The sequence below is a fragment of the Lontra canadensis genome, unplaced genomic scaffold (genome assembly GCF_010015895.1).
Source record: "Lontra canadensis isolate GAN:19392208 unplaced genomic scaffold, GSC_riverotter_1.0 scaffold26, whole genome shotgun sequence".
Taxonomy (NCBI): Eukaryota; Metazoa; Chordata; class Mammalia; order Carnivora; family Mustelidae; genus Lontra; species Lontra canadensis.
Genome location: NW_022631020.1, coordinates 2,040,923 through 2,063,084, shown reverse-complemented (window position 1 = coordinate 2,063,084; position 22,162 = coordinate 2,040,923). Strand labels below are relative to the sequence as shown.

At 43.5% G+C, this 22,162-nt stretch overlaps 1 protein-coding gene across 9 annotated transcripts in view; it reads left to right on the top strand.

Moving 5' to 3' along the window:
• The window catches only part of MBNL2 (muscleblind like splicing regulator 2), a 157,336-nt gene that overhangs the window by 31,269 nt on the left and 103,905 nt on the right, over positions 1-22,162 (top strand). For 8 of the 9 annotated variants that reach the window (XM_032864137.1, XM_032864134.1, XM_032864133.1 and 5 more), the window contains exon 2: positions 16,155-16,931. In XM_032864137.1, the coding sequence (XP_032720028.1) occupies positions 16,758-16,931 (174 nt within the window). In that variant the 5' untranslated portion in view covers positions 16,155-16,757. Of the gene's footprint in view, positions 1-4,751; positions 4,763-7,050; positions 7,059-11,000; positions 11,008-16,154; positions 16,932-22,162 lie in introns of those variants that run through there. The other variant, XM_032864131.1, reaches the window with a different exon arrangement.

The window sequence follows — 22,162 nt, the reverse complement described above, 5'->3', positions numbered from 1 at the left end:
TTTTTTTTTTTTAGTAAAATTGATGCTTTCACAAGCTACACGATATATTTGCCTTCGGTTGTGTGGTTACTCACACCTGAGTCGGACAACCATTGCTTGGTCCAACATCTCCTTTTCATGGTTGGGTAAGCCAAATTCTAGAGAGGGACTGTGACTCACCCCAAATCTCCGTGTGACTGTGCAGAAACTAACTCAGCTCTTCTAACTGCCAGCCCTACGCATTTGCTGACAATTAGGCAATTAGGCTCCTCCCCAAGGTAGTCTAGTATATTTCAGACAGCCTTTACTTCTTACACTTTTCCACTTTGGAAAAAGAAGTGTTGATGGCCCTTTCTTTCCAGAAACTGCCTGTAATCTAGTAAGCTAAGTGTGTTTTTGGTGGGGGATGAGAGGAGTGAGCTGGTTTCCTACGAAGTGTCAGCAAACTACCCAAGGACTTGTGTGTTCAAGCACCCCATCCTCTTCCTGACCCTTGGTATCCAAAATCTGAAGGAAGCCATGGGAAATGCCTAAAGCACTGGCCTAAGATGCGTAAGAGTGAACCCTTAAAACTGCTGGCTTGGGGACAAGATCTCCATCTTCAGTGGTTCTTTGGAAATAGAGCAACCACCATTTGAGAAGCTGGAATAGATCTCATAGTTGATGGGGAGTTAGTTCAAGCAACCAGCACCGTGAAGAAGTTGAAGCCAAGCTTAATATTTTTCTGCTGCTGAGTCATTCTTACTGGAAAAAAAAAAGTAGTGCAGACAGGATCATCTCTGCCAAGTGCTGCAGAGGTTATCAATGTGGCCTTCACCAAAATCTCCAACCTCAGTGTTGCAATCTTGCTGCTCTGGGTCAACGAAGAACCTAGGGATGAGATGCCTTCTACTGGGGCTCCGCTTCCGGTCCTCTAGATTCCTGCATAGACGGCGTATCTCTTGGTCCAGGCAACAAGCAAGTATAGACGGGGCAATGGAAGTTTCAAGTTCAGTGGTTTGCTCAAGGGCAAACGGCATCTCTCGACTCTTAACAGTTGTTTCTCATATAGATACACGCTTTTGTTAAATTCTAAGAAAGTCATGTTGATTATATGGCAGTAAGCAAAACATCATTTATGCCTGCATATAGAGTTCTATTATAATCATAAAAATTAGTTTGCATTTTACCCCCTGTTAAAAAGAGACTTCATTAGCAAAATAATGCTTTACGTGTAATGCTTTACATGTAAAAGCACTGTTACATGGACAAGTTGGCTTTTTCATACACACTATTAATGACCCTAAATTCGGGGGGTTACTGGGATATATAGAGTGGCCATGGGATCATCTACATTCCAGAAAAGATATTGTTCAGACTCTCTCTCTTTCCCTCTCTCTCGCTTTATCTTGTCAGATTTGGTCTGGCTCAAAGCTATTGGTTCTCTTAAAGAAGGAGGTCAGACCAGTTTGAGAAATAAGCAACCTTAGAAGAGCATAGAAATAGGCACATGGGAGCGCAGGTGATAAAACCATTTTGGAAAATAATGAACAAGTAACTTGAGAGCTTGTCACGAGGGTGGTAACCCAGGTTATGCCAGGTTATTAATTTTCCAACTCAGCAGTATGCCTCTTAAAAAATACTTAGAGGAAAATGGATACGTTTTCAAGAGAAATGCAGTTTTGGTAGAAGAGATTAAGGAACCCAGTGAAGTCCACAGGTCATTAGACCCCGAAAAGCAAAAGTAGGCACATTTAAATAAGAATTGTATATGGCGGGGCGGGGGGGGGGGGAAGCAAAATATGTCGTTGAGAGAGCAGCGTTATATACATTAAAATAGACGTCTGAAGATTTTATGGTTCATCTCCGTGATACCGAAGCACCTCTCTCTCTGTTGTTTGTTTGTTTCCCTCACAGTGGACTCCTAGAAATGGCCCTGTCACAAGGGAGCAAAGCCCCAGGTGTAGGCGGTGATCCCTAGGCTTTGCACTTTGCTTCTCCTTTCGCAGGAATTAGGGAGCACGCCGGCCCCTCAGTTTCCCCTTCCATAAAATGGGAAGCACGTTGACCTCCTCGGAAGTTGCTCGTGACCAGGAGCAGCGGAGCCCGTGACTTATTTTTCCTTTCCCCCAGTTTCCCGGTTGCACTCCGTGGAGTGGTGGCCCGCTGTTGCCATGGTGACACAGCACCGGGTGCCGTTGCTTAGAAATAACGTCAACTGGTGGCAGCAGGGAGGCAGTGATCAGCCTGGAGGAGAGGAGCCCCGTCTGCTGGGGAGGGGGGCAGGGTGCGGAGGAAAGAAAGGGCCCAGGGAGCTGGATCTGACAGGTATCCTGTGGTGCTACCTGCTTCCAGGGATTAGCATCCTGTTACCTGATGATGCCTGCCTGGGTTACATCAGCGTGCGTTATGTTTTTATAGAATATGCACTTTGTTGTCACGTTTTTCCTTTTTTTTTTTTTAATTTTTTTTTATTACTCAGAGCTCCCAGTTTTAAGTGCAGTAAATATTTGTTGTTGATTTCCATTCTAGCAGTTAGTTCAATTTCCTGAAAGATAAGAGGAAGGAATCATTGACTCAGACTCATTTCTGTAGCCTGCTTTATCCTTAGGGCTTGAGTCATTCCTTGTCCGCAGCGATTTTAAAAACTATGGCAGGAAATTGATTTTTTTTTTTAACTTCTAGGGTGAGTGAAATGACATTAAAAATCCTGTTTTAATAGATGGACCGCTCCCTCATCCTGATTTTCTGGGTTCTCTTTTTCTGCTTAAGTCAAACGGTGCTTTGTAGCGAAATACCTATTTCATTAAATATTAATGAAATACCATCGTCTTGGCATGTCTGACCCTGGTGGCTATCTTTTTCATAGTGTTCAAACACACCAGTAGCATTCCGCTTCCTTCTGGGGTCTTCTGAATCTTCGGAGTGTCCAATCTGCGTATCCCATATCTGGTTCCATGCCAGAATAACCATGTTATGTAGTTGGTGGGGTGGGGTTGGATGTGAGAAGAGGTTGTAGAACTAGAAGATTCTTCTCATCAGAACCTCTCTCGGATGTTATCAACTGCTGGATTCTGCATCTCGGGAACAAGGGGACCTGGCTAGGGCTACTGTCTCAGGGGACAAGAGCAGAGGAAGATTTGCTCTCTCTGGTCTGTCTTCAGATATATGTCAGAACTCCATAGTACGCTGTTTTGAGGGTCCATGTGGCTCAAAAATTGGACCTTCGCTTGCTACAGAACTCCAGGGCCAGCGATGGAACCCCTTGGGGTTCATATGTTCATATGTTCATATCAAGGAACATATTCACATCCACTTTCAGCAAACTTTTCTGCTGACAACCTTCAGCAGCCAGTATGGCTCCCATTCAGAAAGTTCAAGACCCTCCTCTAGGACTGAGACCATAGCAGCTCCCACCATTGCACCCATGAAGACTGGGCTGGGGGTGTTGGAGAGTTCTTGGTGCACAGTAGCATTCTATGTGCTTTTCAAGGAGGAGAGAAAATGTTAAAAAGTATTAAATCTCTGGGGTGCCAAGACCCTAGATCTGTGTCCTTTTTTGCAGATTAGAGCTTAAGTATTTGACACCTGCTCCGTCCTGGTGCTGAGTGCAAAACCTGGTCACTTCTCCACCCTACCTGGGTGCTCCCTTGGATCTGGACTCTGGAGCAGGAGCACAATGGTCTCTCCAAATGCCTCCCCCCGCCACCATGCAGATGCTCCTGTTAGATCTCACAGTTCAAACAGCCTGGTAACAAATCTAGGCCAAACCCAGCAGAGCTGATAAGATTTCCAGAAGAGTTCCTAAAAATACATCTCTCCTTAAGTCAACCTTGCCAATCACTGTACAATCCCAGAACTTTAAGGGCAGAAGTGGCCTTAAAATTCGTTGCACCCCTTCTAGTTTAAAGCTAAGAAATTGGAGTCCCAGAGGACCGACAGAATAACGAGGACAACAGTTGAGGAATATTTGAAATCACATCATGAGGATGGAACAAAACCATAAAGCAGGCACACACTACGAGCTGTTGTAGTACATTCATTCCTTCATTTGTCCATTCATCCACACACTCATTCAGCAAATGTTTACTGAGTGTTTACTATGTCTTAAAGCTTTTGTGTGGCATTAGCTGTCAGGGATACACACAGACCTGCCCTCACAGGTGTTACATTCTGGTTGGGGGAAAAACTGAAAAGTTAAGTAAGTCTATTTGTGAGGATCTAATAAGGATAAGGACTTTGCAGGGAAATAAAGCAGGGTGAGCTAGAGTGAGGGAGTAGGACTGAAACCATATTACATCAGGAAAGGCCTCCCTATAGGAAGACATCTGAGCCATGTGACTAACTGGGAGAAGGCACATTTCCAGCAGAGGGAACAGTGAGGTCAGAGCCCTGGGGCAGGCCAATGTTTGCTGCTCAAGGACCAGCCCCAGGCAAGGAAGGGTGGCTTAAGGTGGCTTAAGGTGGGCTGCTCATGGTCATGCCTCTTGGCTTTCACACCCAGGAGGTGGGGAGCTATTGGGAGCTCCTGAGCAGAGAAGTGGTATGATCTGATCACATTGGCAGAGGGTGTCCCAGAATAATGTGTTGAGATGGGACTGCAGTGGGGTCTGGGGAGAAGCGGAGGAGACTGGTTAGGAGCCTATCACACTCACTCAGATGATGGTAGTTTAGAGGAAGGTGGCCGCCGTGTTGGTGGTGAGAAGGGGCTAGATTTGGGATCTGTTAGAAAGCTAGAGCCAGAGGAACCTCCTAATGGATCAGATGTGGTCTGTCAGAGAGAGGGAGGAAGGGGAAGGAAGAGGTGACAGAGGCGACAGAGACAAGACCCAGGGAAAGGGCGCAACTCTGGGGAGTTGTCACTGCCTGGTGGGCTTAGAGTCATAAACTGGGGGAGAGAGTAGTGAAACAGAGCCAGGTGGATTTTGCAACCAAACTGCCTGTGTTCAAGTCCGTTCCCCACCCCCTCCACATTCACCAGCCATGGCTCTGCTAGCCTCCGCTGCCTCCAGCGAACACTGGCCACCGGGCATACACTCTGATCTCTCGGCTTTAGGACTTTTCACCTCAAAAACGTGCTAGCAAAAGGTTCTCAACAAATGTTTGTTTTAAGCCGGTACCTGGGTCTTATCTCACCATTAAAGATGTCCCAGGAATCTGTCAGTCTGCTCGAAGCACTTGCCTTTTTCAGCCCATTGAGATGTGGGCACTTCTCACAGCTCCTTCCATGCGGCTGCTCGGGCCAACGGAAGCCACGGGCTCTTCTGTCCTTTCCAGAGCATATGGGACTTGACCCAGTGCCTCTTGGTGAGGGATACCCGCCATGCCCGCTTCCAACGTCACTCACACCCACCCGCAAGATACTTAACAAACCTAGATGTTCTCTGAGACACCCTCTCAGAGAGCAGACACCGTTTCCACAAGGAGAAGACAACAGCACGGTCCCCCACGTCGTCAACTCTAGTCACCTCTCCGGGTGCTCTTGCTAGCACTCAGGCCTTCTTGTTGTTTTAAAGTGTTCTGTCTCCATGGCCTTGACTTTTGAAATTGACAGCATCCCTTCTCTATCATGGCTCTCAGATGCCAAAGGCAGATGGAGAAAGGGACGAAACCATACTTTGATTATCAGAACAAGCTTGTGCTCTCACACCGAGGTCTTGCCTCCTGGGCCACTTGACATTCTCTGCCTTGATCTCATCTCTGCTGCCTGCCTGCAAGGGCCATCCGAAGCTTTGAGAGCTCTCTGCAAGCCCCAGACCCACACTTGCCTGTCTGGGCAGGTAGAACATCTCCTATCAGTCTCAGAGGGCGAGGGCCACGAGACAAAAGTGGCCCCATTTCATTTTCCTGCTCTCCTGATGAAAACCAGGCTGTCTCCTTCACCTCCCACCTTCTTCCAGCCCTGCATCTGAGAAATGAACATCTTCTTTCTCGAGGGGCCTCCGCTGGAGCTGGTGGCCTCCTCCCACCTCGTCCTCTGGGACAATTCCAGCTCTCTGGCCCACAGCTCTGTCCTGCCATTTCTCCATACTCCTGTTGGGTTTCCCTCCTTCCACTCAGGAAAGAAAGGGAAGACTGGCAGTGAGACGGGAGAAGCAAGCACACTCCCACTCTCCCAGGGGCTTCACCTAGTGCAGCCTTCCAATTCTGCTTGCAAAGCCCAGGTTTACAAAGGGTCACCTCCCTGGGAGCACGCAGGTAATCAGTGCCCATCAGACTGCAAAGCAAAGCGAGTTCCAAACTTCTCCTGTTGCTAATGGCATTCTTGCAACACCAGATACTCCAAAGAGCTCCAGGCACTGAGCGTTCATTTCCCAGCTGCCCTCCCCCTCCACAACTGTGAACCAGGGAAGCTGCCACCTGGAGAGTCAACAACAGTGACATCCTCACGATGACGTCTGTCCACGTGCCTGTGGTCTGCTGCCAGTGGACCCTTCTGGCTACTACCTCCATCTTGGAGCTCTGAAACTCTCTTCAGCACCCTCGATGCTGCAATATCCAAAGAACCATTTGTTTCTCGTTCTTCTTTTTCCATGGTTTCACTTAGCCCTCTTCTTTCTGTCACTTCCATGTAACTGAATGGACTGTCCTTGACCGGGCTCAAACCTTTCTCATGTCTCCCTGGATAGATACATAGATGTAGATATGGACATAAATCTCTCTCCCTCTCTCTTCAACCTCGATGCTCCTATTTCCAATTAGCTTCCACTCCCCGACATCCTTCTTCCTGGGAAGAGCATTGGTGTCCACACAGGATCCAAATTCTGAAGTCCTCTTTAACTAATCTCTTCCCTGCTCTCTTCATTCCCAAAGATGGTGTGTTTCTAATGAATTTACCCTCTAATGAATTTACCCTCTTCCTTTTCCTTCTCACTACTGCAATATAATTCTGCCTCTTGTCTGGACCATTGCTATCATCTCTAACCAAGGGTAACGTCTGGGAGACCTTCTCATTCTAATGTATCTTGGGTGAATCTACCAGCCAGAGCTTCCTTCAACTGGGGTCTTATCTAGATCCCTTTGGGGCTCCCCAGTATCTACTCCGCTAATGATCCTGACAGTTTATACCCGACACTACTCAGTCGGACTTAGGCAGATCTGTGGCACTGTTCTCAGTGGGGACAGTACCACCCTATAAATTTAAGGACAAATTTCTTTGGAAATCTAAGGGAACATTTTTCTCCCCATTGTCCAGATGACTAGGGAGCCTATTGAAAATGCAATGGGCAGGAGTGAATGAAGGATGTTGACATCTTGCAATGTTCGTGACTCTCTTGAATGAAGAACCGGCCTATGGCTTGTGACTTTCGAGTGTCCTGCTGGACATTCACAGAGATTAAAAACCCTGTTCATAGTGATTGGGTCAAGATCTTAACTGTTCTTTTTGTGCAAAGTATTTCTTTCTTTATTTATTTTTACTTTTTAGACAGTTTTAAGATAACTGAATTTTTAAAGAAGGCAACAATCGTGTAAGTTGAGGCAAGATTGTCCTTTAACTTGTTAGAAACTGTAACAAGAATTGTTTGACATTTTGAAAAGCCACATCACTTGTTACACCTCTTAGTCTACATTTGTGCCTGTCACACTCATAATCATGGTTACATGCATCGGGGGGTAAGCATCCGACCGCCTCATTCTCTCTTCTAACATACGTGTCCCTAAGCAGTGAAATTTCAAAATACACATTGTTTTATTAACCATTAACCTCCTTTGACATCTTAGTTGTATTTCAGTGTGGTGTAATATATTGATTTTTACAACATGTGAATTTGTTGGCTCTGTGATTTATTATTTTCATTTGGTGATCATCAAAGCTATGTTAAAAACTTTTGTCCAAAAAGGGAGGATTGACATTTGTTAAGGTGTATAGATAGATAAAATAGCCTTTTGGCTGGTGATAGTGGAGAGAGAGAGGGGAAAAGGTCAGCTGAAAAGCAGTCCCGTCCACCAGGGCTGTGGCCAGGGAAGGAAATGGAAGTTCTGACAAAGACTTCTCTGGGAATTCAGGGGCTAGATTGCAGCCTGCAGCTCAATAATCATTTTTTCTGACTGTAGCCACTGGGTCCTGGACATCCAGGAAACCGGTAAGTGCGGTCAGTCTTAAATGGTATCTAATACGATTGCTTTTATTCTCATAAGAGCATCTCCTAACTGAATTATAAATGTTTAGATAGAAAACACAGACACAGTGAAAAAACATAATTTGAATACAAATATGTGTTGAATATATTATATCTGGCTGTCGTTTTAGGAATATATTTAGACATTTCTCCTCTTCTAATTAAAGATGGGATTTCTTTCTCTGCCCATTCCTGGAAACCGCAATGAAAATGGACTGGAAATTTTCATGTGTTAAAATGAGACCCGGATTTTATGAATCTTTCGCTTGCCTTTTAAGATACAAGAGAAAATTTGGGGATGGGAATTTCTCCTTTTATTACTGTTGTCTTGAATGTTGACTTATCAGACCCACCATGGTGACCTTGGGTGGCCAGTGTTTTGATTTCCCCAGGGAAATGTATTTGAAAGTGTGTTCCACAGAAGAAAAGTACCACATAAGATGAAGGCATTATTATTGTTAGCCTGGTTCTTTCTCTGCTTAAAATGGATGTGGGTTTGTAATTAGTCTTAGAAGAGTATCCATCAAAAGTTGGTCTAAGTAATATTCTGGGAAGGACTTCCTAGAGTGTACTAACTTCATAGAAAGGCCCTTTCTACTTTCTGTTATTTAGATTTCATTTACTTTCTAGAACTTTATGACTTTTAGTGAGCGGAAGTTATTTCCACCTGTCACTTACATGTGTGTATGTGTGTGGTTGTGTGTGTGTGTGACTGTGTGTACGTACACATAGATGTTAGGCATATAGATGCCATAGCTAATGTTGATAAGGGATAGATACTGTGTGGGGAGTACTTACACTATTTAATCTATACTGGCTGCAGTACATGTATTTATGGCTTTGCTGTTTTCGACCCCTTGATTCCAAACAGGAAACTGGAACTCAGAGAGCTCAGGTGACATCACATAGCTAATCAGGCTAGAGGAGCAACTAGAACCCCACATAGAAAAATTGATTCTTACCCCCAAAGCACGCAGAAGTCTCAGAATGCCATTTCATGTATATTTTCAGGAAATTTAAAAACCTGTTTCAAGGTTCTACAAAGAAGCATCTTTTTAAGGACAGTCACTTCTGCCACTCCCTCTTCTTCAAGAAGTCAATGAAGTCCTTTTCTACTTTTGCCGTGGGGCCTCTCAAGTTTCTGTATTTTTATTGGTGCCTTGGGCTTCCTGTGGGAAGGCCCCAGGAGGGACCTCTTCTCCGTGGTGACTGTGATTACAGGGCAGGATTATACCCTCTCCTGGAGGTCAAGTGGCTCTCAACACAGCACTCCAGCCGGCAGCTTCTCCCGTCCGTCTCCCGTCCAGGCATCTGCATCTGATAGGTGCGGGATACGGCCCGTCATTGATCAGGGAAGAGAGCCCACTGAGAGCTATTTTAAATCAAGCTCCAGAAATAGAAGTGGGGATGTTCAATCGTCAGGCTGCTCACAGGAAGGAAAAAATCATGCTTTAAACATATATTTGGAGAATTTTAAACATTAAAAAGAGGAAACCCAAAGATGCTCCAAATTAGAAATTAGGAAACTCAAGGAGACATAGTTTCTTTATGGTAATGAGATTTATGGAAAATAAAATTAAAGGCATCCCATAAATTACTTAATGGATAATGAGTCCTTGCCTGGCTGACTCAGAAATCTGTTTGTTTTGCAAGGACCCTTTGATGAGCTCGCTAGGAGGCCAATGTCTGGCAGACAGCTAAATGCCATAGGTGACCGAAAGTGAGCTATTTTCCTTAAGGCGATCTCAAATTTTGATCAATCTCAGCCTCAAGATCGGGCATGATTGATGTTTCTCCCTTCAAAAATGTACAAACTAGCTCCAAAGCGTCAGCAAGGTGAGGACACCTGGGGTCCCCGGCCTGGGCTTGCCTGGGAGCTGAGGGGTGTGGAATGAAGGGAGGTCGCGTCGCTTGAGGGGCCCGGGCCGTGCTTTCCAGACGGGCCTGCTGCACCGTCCTGCAGCCATGAGCGGACGTGAGCGGCCCATTCCTTCTTACAGTCCAAAGCCACAGCTTTCAGTAAATCGAACCCCTAGAGGAGTTTTAAGTGTATTTTGAAAAATGAAGTGTCGTGTGAGTAAAGACCCTAAAAATAGCCCGTGATTATTTTGTAGTCGAGCAGCAAGTCCTTTGGTATTTCAGGAAGTACTACAGAACTTCATTTCTTTATCCTTGAACTTCAATCTTGTTTTCCTTTGAAGACGGGTCCCGCAGTGGAGCTCGATATTCGTTACATTGGGGCGCTACAAAGCAGCTCCTCTGTAAAGATCTCCAGCAGGATGGGGCTGCTTCCTAGGGGCCACTGGGCCTCCGAGACGGTCCTCCCTCAGACAAGGCTCCTCGAAACAAAGCCCCATGCGCCCCGACGAAAGGCCTGCTTCATCCCGAACAAAACCTACAGGCTGGGAGTTCATTTATTCTTGCAATTCTCGTAGAATGAAGTCTTGTCTGGGACGGATCTCTCAGGTGTCTTTTGTTGAGTTGAGTTATGTTTCGACCCATCAGAAACACAGCCTCTGGGAGAGGCCCTCAGCCAGCCCTCCTGCAGTGATTTCTGGGGGAATCCGTGACCTTGAGACCCTGTGATCAACTCAGGGCTGCCACCCTTATGCCCTCGGCACAAACAGGGGGGCCAGGGAGAAATGCTTACGATGGCAGTTCTCAGCCTGGAGCAGGCTTCAGCGTCACCCTGGTAGGGCTTGTTAAAACACAGCTTGCTGGGCCCCACCCCCAGAGTTTCTGAGTCAGTACCTCTGGGCGAGGCCTGGGAATCTGCATCCTAATGAGCTCCCAGAGGCCTCTGCTGTGCTAGCCCAGCTATTATACTTTGCAAATCGCAGGGTTAACGATGCTGGGTTTTGAAGATCAAATCATTTATCCCGGAGGCAGATCCTCACTCTCACCCCTGACCTCCTTGGCAAGAAACAGGGTAAGTCAATGCCACCGGCTCTGATTTCCCTTCCAGGATAATACTGAGATTCCCCGTTCAGAGCCTTATTCCTTTTGTTTCCACTTTGGTCCGTATTATAGTGCAGATGTTTGTTGGAGGAGGATCAGGATTTCGTTTGACAAACATTTGTTGAGCATATTCTGAGTTCTGAGGATTTGAAACTAATGGGAAGGTCTGTTACAGACACAGGGCAAAACCTGGGGGCAGGCGGTTGGATAAGTCAATATTTAAGTTCTTGAGAATTAGGGGGTCACACTTAAAAACGATCACCAGGTACTGTTAGAAAGTGGGCTAGAGAGAGATCAGCAGAGGGAGCGGTGGGGGTTTTTGAGGAGCAGGATATCAAGACTCAGAGGCCATATCAATGGTCAGCCTGCAAGGCTACGGTCACCGCCTCCTCTCTGAGGGGCTCAGAAAGCCAGGAGCGGGAAGAACACAAGGTTCCGAAGGCCTGAAGGGGACAAGGTGAGGAACCCCAATGAAGAAACCAGGCTAGAGAAATCACTGGGAAGAACTACTTCTAAATTCTGCCTGGGTTCTGCACCGGAAGGAGCTAATTGGGGATAGCATTGATTGGAATGTTGGAAATAAAACTGAAGCATGAGTCAAAAAGAACTGAGAAAAATGGCTGCACGAGCAGAGCATTGGGAGAAGTATAAAAGAGAAGGAACTGGAAAATCATGTAAGTAGGAGATCCTGCTTTCCCAGTGGAGCCCAGAAACCTCTGGGAAAGGTAAAAGGTGCCTTGCATATAAGCAGGACCAATGGCAGCGTACATGGGACCTTTTTGAGAATGAGAAAAAGGTGCCCCCTCCATTCGGACACATTTTCCGAGGGCTCCTCTGGGCAGATGAACTAAAAAATGCTGCCCACTCCTCCCCATGCACCCAGAGCGCTGGGGGATGGCCTCCGCCTCCGTGTTTCCAGCAAGCCCTCAAACCAAGGAGGCTTCCCGGCAATGCTTCCCGAATACTTGGGTATGCATCACATCCAGGGTCACTATCAGGGCCCCAGAGTGTTTGATGCATTTCTGGATTGGTAGCAACTGAAGGAAGAAAGCAGGGACCGGTGAGGCTTTCGTAAGAACACTGTGGGATTGGTACTTGGGGAAACGTCTCTGTGGGTTCTCTTTGGGTGCAGAACCAATCAGTCTGAGAACCAAGGGATACTCCAGATACGTGGCCCCCAGGACCCCATTCTCTCGGTTCCTTTGATCTTGAATCCACTGTCCTGCTTTTGGCATCTGTGCATCTGCGAAAGCCATAAGCCTGCCTGTTGATACAGAATCCTGAAACAGAATTATTCAATAAATATTTATAGAGTAGCTCCTCCTTTCGCCTTACGTGAGGACAGCATGTCATTGTTTACAAAGTATTTTCTGTTTCCTCCGTCCTCTGTCCTTCATGGCAGCAACCATGTCATGGAGTTAGGAATTGTTATCCACATTTCACAGATAAAGGAATTGGATCTCAAAGAAACTGACTTACCCAAGGTCTCATGAAGGAACCTTGGCAAAATGAGGCTAGAAGCTGGCTCATAAGGCAGGGTACTTTCTACCATTCCATTACCTTCTGTGTTGGCTGGGAGAAAAAAAATGCAAACGCTCCTAAGACGTTACCATCAATAGAAATCTAACAGGAGCTACATATTGCTCTGAATTCTGGAGGGGATAAAGAGAAGCCAAGTGAGTTTAATTTTCATAGTAACATTTAATCCAGTGAGTTAAAATATTAGCAACTCACGATGTAGTAAATATGAAACAATATTAACGGGACATTTTCACATTATTTTTTGTATGAAGGATGTGAAAACAGTGTGAATTTCACACGTAAAGCACAACTCAGGAGTGGATTTCATTGGAAATTCTGGATCTGTATTTCGGTCTCATAAAATGTACAACTGAAAAGTAGATTTATGTACTTGAGTCAATCCAAGCACACTTGGAAGTTTTCCAGTCACTAAACTAAGGATCAATCTTTAAGTTAAATTTACATTAATTAAGAATAAATAAAAAATTGAAATTTAGTTCCCCAGTGGCGCTAACCACCTTTCAAGTGTTCAGAAGCTACACATAGCTGGTGGCCTCCTTACTGGAGAGCAAAGCCTTAACATGCCACCCTCCTCCAGGGAGTCTGTAATCTGGTAGATCCAATACAGATTTTGGTCTGTGTGTTAGCAGAGTTTAGTCTTATCCTTTGATAACTGTGTCAAAAGTTGGTTTCTTCCATCCTTACCCATCACTGGCCACCTCCTTTGGTGGCCTTCCTTAACCTCCTTCCAATCTGCTCTCTCTCCCTTATTCCACAAGTACCTGCTTGTACCCATTCCAGAAGATGGAGGCGGGGATGGCCTAAGGGAGACAGTGTCTTTGACAACAGTAGCCCTGTAACTTTTAGGATAGAAACAGAGTAAGCTGGAAGAAAGAGGGTATTCATGAGAAGATAGCAATATTGTTAGGTACAATATAGTGTACTTCCATTTCCTTCTGGAAGGTCACAGGACTCTGGCCATCAGAAAGCATGGCTCCACTGGTTTTATTTTATTTAATATTTTTTATTTATTTATTTGACAGACAGAGATCACAAGTAGGCAGAGAAAGAGGAGGAAGCAGACTTCCTGCTGAGCAGAGAGCCCCATGTGGGGCTCGATCCCGAGACCCCGGGTTCATGACCTGAGCTGAAGGCAGAGGCTTTAACCCACTGAGCCACCCAGGTGCCCCAGCTCCACTGGTTTTAAAAGCAAGTTCACCCCCCCAAAGCCTGACCCGCTGAATTCTGGCTGGATTTTCATAGTAACTAGAAATGGCAATCTATTTTTTCCCGGGAAAATAATACTTTTTTACCCAAAAGTATAAGCAAATGGGCACCCCATTCACTGGACTGAGTTGAAAGCCTTGCTCCTGCGTGGTTTTGAGGAATACTTGAGTCATTACTCATTTACCATCTGTGCATAAATACATGTTTGCCTATTTCTTTCCCTACACATGAAGCCATGACCAAGGTTGTGCTGCCTTTGGGGATGAGTTCTCCTGCATCTTTGTTGTCCTGGAATCCCATCAGACCCTGGTCCATAGGACTCAGGGGCTCTATGAAATATTGTGGAACTCGAACTAGATGGGGCCAACCTATCATTTGAAACCTCATTAGTAGTCCCTTGGCTCCACAGAATACACAGGCAGGAATGTTTTCTTGTCCTTTGCTTCCCTCATCCTTTGTTCTCCATGGGGGTTAGTAATGGGGGTTGAGGTAATGAGGGTGCAGGTCCAGGCTGGTTTGCGAAACCTGACCCAAGTAAATTTGGTTATTAAACTCCTCTTCTTGAACTGCCTAGTTAAGCGAGTTGATGTTAGCTGCTGGGAACACAATGCCGCCAAACAGACAAGCAGGAGCCTGCCTGTCCCCTCAAATATTTTACACTCGGAGTTAGGTATGTGTCATAGCTCCCGAGCTTGCCAATTTCCTTAAATGCACATACAATTATTACTCATTCAAACACTTCTGCTAACAAGTAAAAAAAAGTCCTGGGATGAAGTAGCGTTTCCTACTAGTCCCAAGAGGTGTCCTGCTAAATAAATGTTCTATTGATCAGATAAGCTTGAGAGATGCCATTGTTTCTCTTCCCCTGTTAGAGACTCACTGGAGAGCAGACGAAAAGAAAACAAAACAAAACCCTATGGCAAGGAAGCCCTTTCGGCCCGGGTTTACCTGGAATTAACAAAACCTAATTACCATGAGACCTACTTTTTCAGGGAACATTTCTGAGCCATACAAAAATTATTACTGCCTGAACGTATTTGTACATGCTGATTTTAAATAATCGACTTCCAGTTTCCATTAAGTTCTTATTTAAAAATTTTTTAGAAGGACATCAAGGTGAGGCATGCGGTGAACGTAGCTTGTAGCACATAAAATTTATGAAAATGATCGATGTCTGATATTCAGTCTTTTATGCATCCTGAACCCAGCCGTGTTAAATTTCTAATATTTTAATGACTCTGTAATCCTTGAAAATATTAAAAACAATGAAATATAGTGATTTCAGAAATTTGAATTTACTAATTACATATTTTAAAGGTTTTATTTATTTATTTGACAGAGAGAGAGAAAGAGAGAGAGAGAGATCACAAGTAGGCAGAGAGGCAGGCAGAGAGAGAGGGGGAAGCAGGCCCCCTGCTGAGCAGAGAGCCCAATGCGGGACTCGATCCCAGGACCCCAGGATCATGACCTGAGCCAAAGGCAGAGGCTTTAACCCACTGAGCCACCCAGGTGCCCCTACTAATTACATTTTTGTTGTAGGAATGTGATTTAACTCCAGCATTCCCCAGAATGGAGCAGACTATGACTCCATTAGAACCTATACCAAACTAAGCTAAAACTAGTTTGCATTCATCCCTTGAGTCGGTGAGGCAGTCCTCAGTGAAATCGGTCAGTAAATATTTTTTGAGGACCTAATGGCCATGAACTAAGGCACCAGGGACATGGAAATGACAAATACAAATTGTCCTTACCCTCCGAGTGCATACAGGGTAGAGGGGAATTCTAACGTGAAGGAAGTACTAACAGTAGAGAGGAAGTCTGAGAGACCTAAAAATAAATACTAGGAGGCTTCTACCAGATCCATTTCTAAGTTCAAATCTCTGTAAACCGGAAAGGATGTAAAGGATAGGGAGCTCATGCTTCATCCAAAATGCCAATACCCGTATTATATAGGAGAGACACATCCCGAATGATTGTTGATAGCATTTCCAACAATAAAATCAATGGCCTAAATGTGAAATTAATCGGAAGCCACGGTTCTAATACACTGTTTTGGCAATGAGGCACATTAGATGGGATTGTTTCGGAATGCCTAATTATTGTGTCTGCCACACTCATGTGTTTGAGTCATTCCTAACTTTTGGACTGCTGCCTAGATCATTTCTGCAATACGGTTGCAGTTGCGTAATCTCCCTCCCTCTCTGTCTCTGTCTCTCTCTCTCTCTAATGCATAACCTTCTTCACTAGTCTCTAAGCTCAAAGCTCGAAACTGCACTTTTGCAAATTCTAGATAAGAGCTGAAAACAGTTTGTCAAAGTGTCGATTCTACCGAGTTTGGGTGTAAGTTGATGTTTTCTTTGTGTTCTGCAGGTTTCGTGATTTAAAAGTGCCTGTGCGAAGTCACTTTTGCTGGAAGCTGCAGCCCGAGCTCTTGTGGCGTTCAAATTGTTCTTCCGTCAAAGACACGTTACCCTGACCTTACAGTGGATGAAGATACCTCAATTGTCTGACTTTGCCAACTGCTCGATTTCAAAATTTGGGAAGGTTGGGAGGAAGGAGAAATCCTACCAAGATCTGAGCGTCTAGGTGGCTTATTTTCCAGCACCGTCAAGAGCGGTGAGCGTCAGAACTGAATATTCTCCCAAGGAGTGCCATGATCTTGAAGTCACTTTATTAAAAACAGTTGTGTCTGCAGATCGGTCAAGAGACTCGGACGTTTGCAGCCGGAGATGACACTGCGCGTGCTTCTGCTGCGGCCCGCAGTCTTCAAGTGGGGCATATTGATTGATGAGTAACTGACTGCCGACAAATCCCTTCCTCACCGCTTCCTGGGTTGGACTTCACTAAGCAATTTATCACTTACCTTCAGACGCACATGTGGGGTTTTTCACAACAGTAGTTTCAGAATCATTGGGACCTGGATTGATTTCATCATTTGACGGAAACGAGCAGAGTCCCCGGCGCTTGAGCACCATGGCCTTGAACGTGGCCCCTGTCAGAGACACAAAATGGCTGACCTTAGAGGTCTGCAGGCAGTTCCAGAGGGGCACCTGCTCCCGCTCCGATGAGGAGTGCAAATTTGCTCACCCCCCCAAGAGCTGCCAGGTGGAGAATGGAAGAGTCATTGCCTGCTTTGATTCCCTCAAGGTAAGGGGATGCATTTTCTGGGTCACATCAATGGCACATTGGGTTTCCCAATGGACTGTTTTCCATGGTACTTGTATGGGAGTTCCACAGTTGTTTCTAGATTCTGTTTTCTTGTTTCTGTTGACTATTTGAGAGATTTTCACCCACTTTTTTTTTTTTATACCAGGCATACATAAATTTTTCACAGACCAATGTTTAAATTAAAAATACATGATGGTATATTTTGGGCCTGGCATGACATTCATGTACCCAAGAGTTTTAAATCAAAGTCTGGCTTGTGACAACTGAAGATAAATATTTTATTAACGTTTGATCTTCTGGAGGTTATATAAAGGTGAAGAAATTGAATGTGTCACTTTTATGTGCCAGTTAATCTGCTTCTCCTCTCGAAGAATTCTCTACTCTTGTGGCTTTCTTTCCTGACCAAGGGCTTCCTGAAATACTTCTTAATAGGTTGTTCATTCTCTCTGGCAGTTTGTCATGGCTAACAGAAATTTTTGAGTCACACTCAATACTCCCGAGAACCCACTATGCGTAAGTTAACCCATCGCAGAAGAAATGAATGTGATTCAAGATGGCATCCTTGAGCTCACTGTCTGGGAGGGAAAATACAGCATGTTAGCAAATAACTATAATACTAGGCAGAAAGGGACACGTGCCTTAAGGGAGAAAGAGACCTCTGTGGGGATCCATAGAAGGGAAAGCTAGCTTCCAGCTGGCCATTTCAAGAAATTTTTTAGGAGGTTGTAAGAACCTAAGTATACACCGAGTCTGGTGGGGCTTGGGGTTGTAGAAACAGAATTATAATGAAATATCTCATTGAAAGAAATAGGGGTGACTTAACCCATAATTCTTTGAGGTTTATTTTGCCCTAAAATATGATTTCTGTGAGTCTTAAGTTGTCTAAGACAGTTCTAATATCATCATGATATAGTTTGCAATGGAGATAAGATACATGGTCTGAAAAGAGCTTAAGGTTTACATGTCTGCAAAACTTCATATAAATAAGCTTACCAAAGAGTTAAAAAAAAAAAAAAGTTTATCCATGCTCTTGGGAAAACTCATGCTGTGGGTTTACAAAATAGTGACGTTAGCCTCTCCTTGGATATTGAAAGATTGGGTATGTTTGGGGAATGATTTCTATCTTGAAGTACGAAGTTATATCTTATGATATTTGTAAGTCAAAACTGAAATATGATTTCATATACTTAGGTATGTCTTAAAGGGAAAATGTGTCTATACACTAAAAGCAGAAGGATACATTTATAGACCAAGAGAAGTCTTTTGAGGGTTAAAATTTTAAAAACTAGATAGGCTATTTATCTCAATAACTACCCTATTTTACTACTTTTCACATAAAAAGTTTATTAGATTAGACTTTAAAAGTATGAATTATTTTTCTATACAGAAATAAATAGATGGATAAATCATAGTTATATAACAGTATAAGCACATTTTTGTATTAGTATTTATTTTGCTTTTAGTCAAACAAGTAAACTAAGTATGTATTTGCTTCTGTGGTTGTCACCAATGGAAACATCCACTATAAAAAGTAGTGTAGATTAAAAACTAGATCATAAGAACTTCAAGATGTGGAAACAGGTCAGAGATGAGAAATTCATTTTCCAGGTCATCCCACTTCCTTTGTTGTATTAATCCAAACCTTTTGTTGCCATTTACTATGAAGCCAATGTTTTAGGATTAAAACTTCCAATTCTTTAACCTAGTTAAGGAAATATGAGGAAGATATACCCAATGTATCAAGGCTAAGTATTTCTTGAATGTCAAGAAAACAACAACTTCCATTTCCTTCTAATTTATCAACTCCCTCTGGATTCACCCAGGACCACAATTGTTTGAGGATTCCAACCTATAGAGAAAGGATCCAGAACAGTTATGTTTAGCATGAAAACATGAACAAAGCCATGAAAATGTGGAGCTTTAAAGATCATTTTCCAGAGTGTCTAGTAGAATCATTTTCAAGTGTTGAAGCAAAATTACATATTGCCTTAAGTTACCCGATCCCTTTGAGAATTGTAAATTTTCAGATTATTCAGTTTGAGTGTGATGTTATTTATTTTTAAAGTAGTCAAAATGTAAAGAATGTGAAAGGAGTCCACAGCCAGAAGAATAAGACAGACCCAAGAATCGGACCTGACCTCTTCCCCACTTTGGGTGGGTCCCTCCCTTCTTAGCTCTTGTCTCATGGGTAAAATGAGGATATTCACCAGTGAAATTGGCTTGAGCGTGTGCAACACCCAGCACCATGCTGGCCCAATCACCTTGCAAGGTGGTTGTAAGAATTACGAGTTCTTACGGTAAGGACAGGTAAATAAAAAAGATAGTCAAGAATGGTAGCTAATAAGAATAATTATGACGACAAACATACTTAAGCTGTTTAATCTTATTTACTCTTTTAAATAAGACCACGTCACTCAGTGGATCAAGCCTAAGACAGAAGTGCAAGGTTTGAATGAACTCTGGCTGGTTACAGGCAAATTATTGAGATAAATTACTATACCTCCTTGACTTCAGTTTCCTTTTATTTAAAATTGTTGTAATATTTCCAACTTTGTAAGGTTACTAAAAAGACTAACAGGCCTAAGATGTGAGAGATGCCTAACATAGGGTAAGACATGGTAGGGACTAGTCATGGTAGTTATTTTCCCTTCTTAATAAAGTCTCACAGCATAGACATTGATTCTGATGACTGGCTTTATAGCCAAGACGTGTCCAACCTATAAAGCGTCCAACTCTTCATGTGTCCAAACTCTTAAGAGTCTACGGTATGAGTGCTAACAGCTCAGTGATGCAAATTAGTCATGACATTACAAGAAATCAGGTTTGAAGCAGGCATTATTTTTGTTGTTATTATTTGCTACAAGGTATTTTCTCAAACACTGTGGAATACTTTTATGTACAAAAATAGGTAAGAGGAAACTGTGTCGGCATATCAGTAAAGAGACTGGTCTAGTTCAAACCCAAGTTATTCCTTGTTTTGTTTTATTTTTTGTTATGAGTCATTTGCATCTATGAGTAAATGTCCATAAATACATACTAAACAAATCTGAGGGTGGTTAGACAAGAGATTTGCTGAAGCTTTTGTGAAGAGAATTGTACGTACATAAATACTTTCATAAAAGAGGATTCAGAAAATTGAGCAGAGTTTTTATGACAACTGGACTTTATTCCCAACAGTTACCTTTTTGCAGTTTAACTGAAACCCCTGAGCATGCATGGCATTTGTGATAATTTTTTTAACAGTGGATTTGCTTACATTTTTTCCAAAAGGCCAGAACATTCTGGAACATTGTGTTTTACAAGCTAGGTTAACTTGACAAAATGCAAATTCCTTCGTGAGCAGTTAACTTCCCTGCAGCCTTGACCAACCCTATCTCTGTGCCTTTATAATCCATGAAAGAGTTGCCCTCACCGTTGAGATGTTTAAGATTTTTCTTTCCAGGTTCTTTTCCCTGTAACGGAGAGAGGAACTAATCTGGCTTGTTTTGCAAATTGAAACATCCAGAAAGGAATAAATGAATTAGCTGTAATGCTTTTTGAGATGAAAGATTTTGGTATTTACCACTTGATGAAGTATTTAATATATTTACTTCAACATGTTAATTCAGACTGAATTTAAGAAAGGAAACAATTTTTTAAATCATGTTGCTAGTTTTGACAAAACAGAAGCAAAAAACACTCCTAGAGTTATTTGGGGAAATTGTTTAGACTTTACATAATAAAACTTCCTTCAAAGACAGCATGATTCTTTTAACACCTGAATGAGATGATGTCACTCCCCCATTGAAGGCCTTCCAGTGGCTTCTGATCTCACCTGAGTAAAGACCAATCCTTAGGAAAGCTGTTTAGGCCCTAGGAGACCTGTTTCTCACCCCAGTAACCTGACTACAGTCCTACCCCTGTCCCCTCAGCCACCCCACCTCATTGCCTTCCCCCTGGATGTACCAACTAGGTTTCCACCTGAGGGTGTTAGTATTTGCTCTTTGCTCTGCCTGGAATATTCTTGCCTCAGTTGTATGAGCAGCTTGTTCCTCATTCCCTTCAGGCTTCCAATCAAAATGCCAATGGTGAAGCCTTTCTGCTTACCTTATTTCAAATAGTTATTTCCCTACTACTGTCATTCCATTTCCTCATCATCTTGCTTTACTCTTCTCCTTAACAATGATCACCTTCTGATAAACCGTATCCATACTTAGATTTTGTTCATTATCTGCGCCTGCTCCATTCTGCTAGAATGTAAGCCCCATATAGATGAGGACTGTATCTTTTTTGACTACTGTTGTATCCCCAGAGCCTAGAACAGTGTTTCATACACATTAGATGCTCAATAAATAATGTTGAATGATAGAGCGTGTTTATCAGGAAAGTATTCAAGCCTCTCAGATAGGGCTTCCACAATACGGCTGTACAGTAGGGTGCATTTCTCAACATAGTCTACGTGACCAGCACCCCCTGGAGTTATGCAGTGCACAACCTGCGCAGTCATGTGCTTTGCCCCCATTCTCAGTATCTCAGTAGATCTCAAAATGAGGGAGCTCTGTGCAGGAATTGGAGACACAAGTATGACCCTGGAAGTGTAATACACCATTGGAAAATTGACAAGTAAATTATTTCACTTTCTCTGAAGCTACATATGATGCAGAAACTACTTTTTATTGTTCTCTCTTTGGTGCTAAGTTTCAAAAATGGAAAAAAAAAATTAGATCCTGCTCAAGTTATTTACAGGATGCTGGCTATAAGTTGGCTGGTGGCAAATAAAATTTTAGTCTTCATATGTATGGGTGAAAATTTCAAAATTGAAAATGATAGGTGACCATTTTGGACAGTTCGTGAAAACATACTAAAAAAGGTATATCATTGGCCTTGACCTTAACTTCATGTTCTTGAATTGCTTTCAAATAAAGGGAAATTCTTTGTAGAAATTGCTTGAGTGTTGGGACGCCTGGGTGGCTCAGCTGGTTAAGCGGCTGCCTTCAGCTCAGGTCATGATCCCAGCGTCCTGGGATCAGGTCCCACATCGGGCTCCTTGTTTGGCAGGGAGCCTGCTTCTCCCTCTGCCTCCATCTTCCTGTTCTCTCTCGCTCGCCACCCCCCTCTCTAACAAATAAGTAAATAAAATCTTTAAAAAAATTTGCTTGAGTGTTTTTAAAAATATATGCTCAATTCTGGCCTGATTTGAAAATATAATCTCAGTCAATTATTTCCTTACC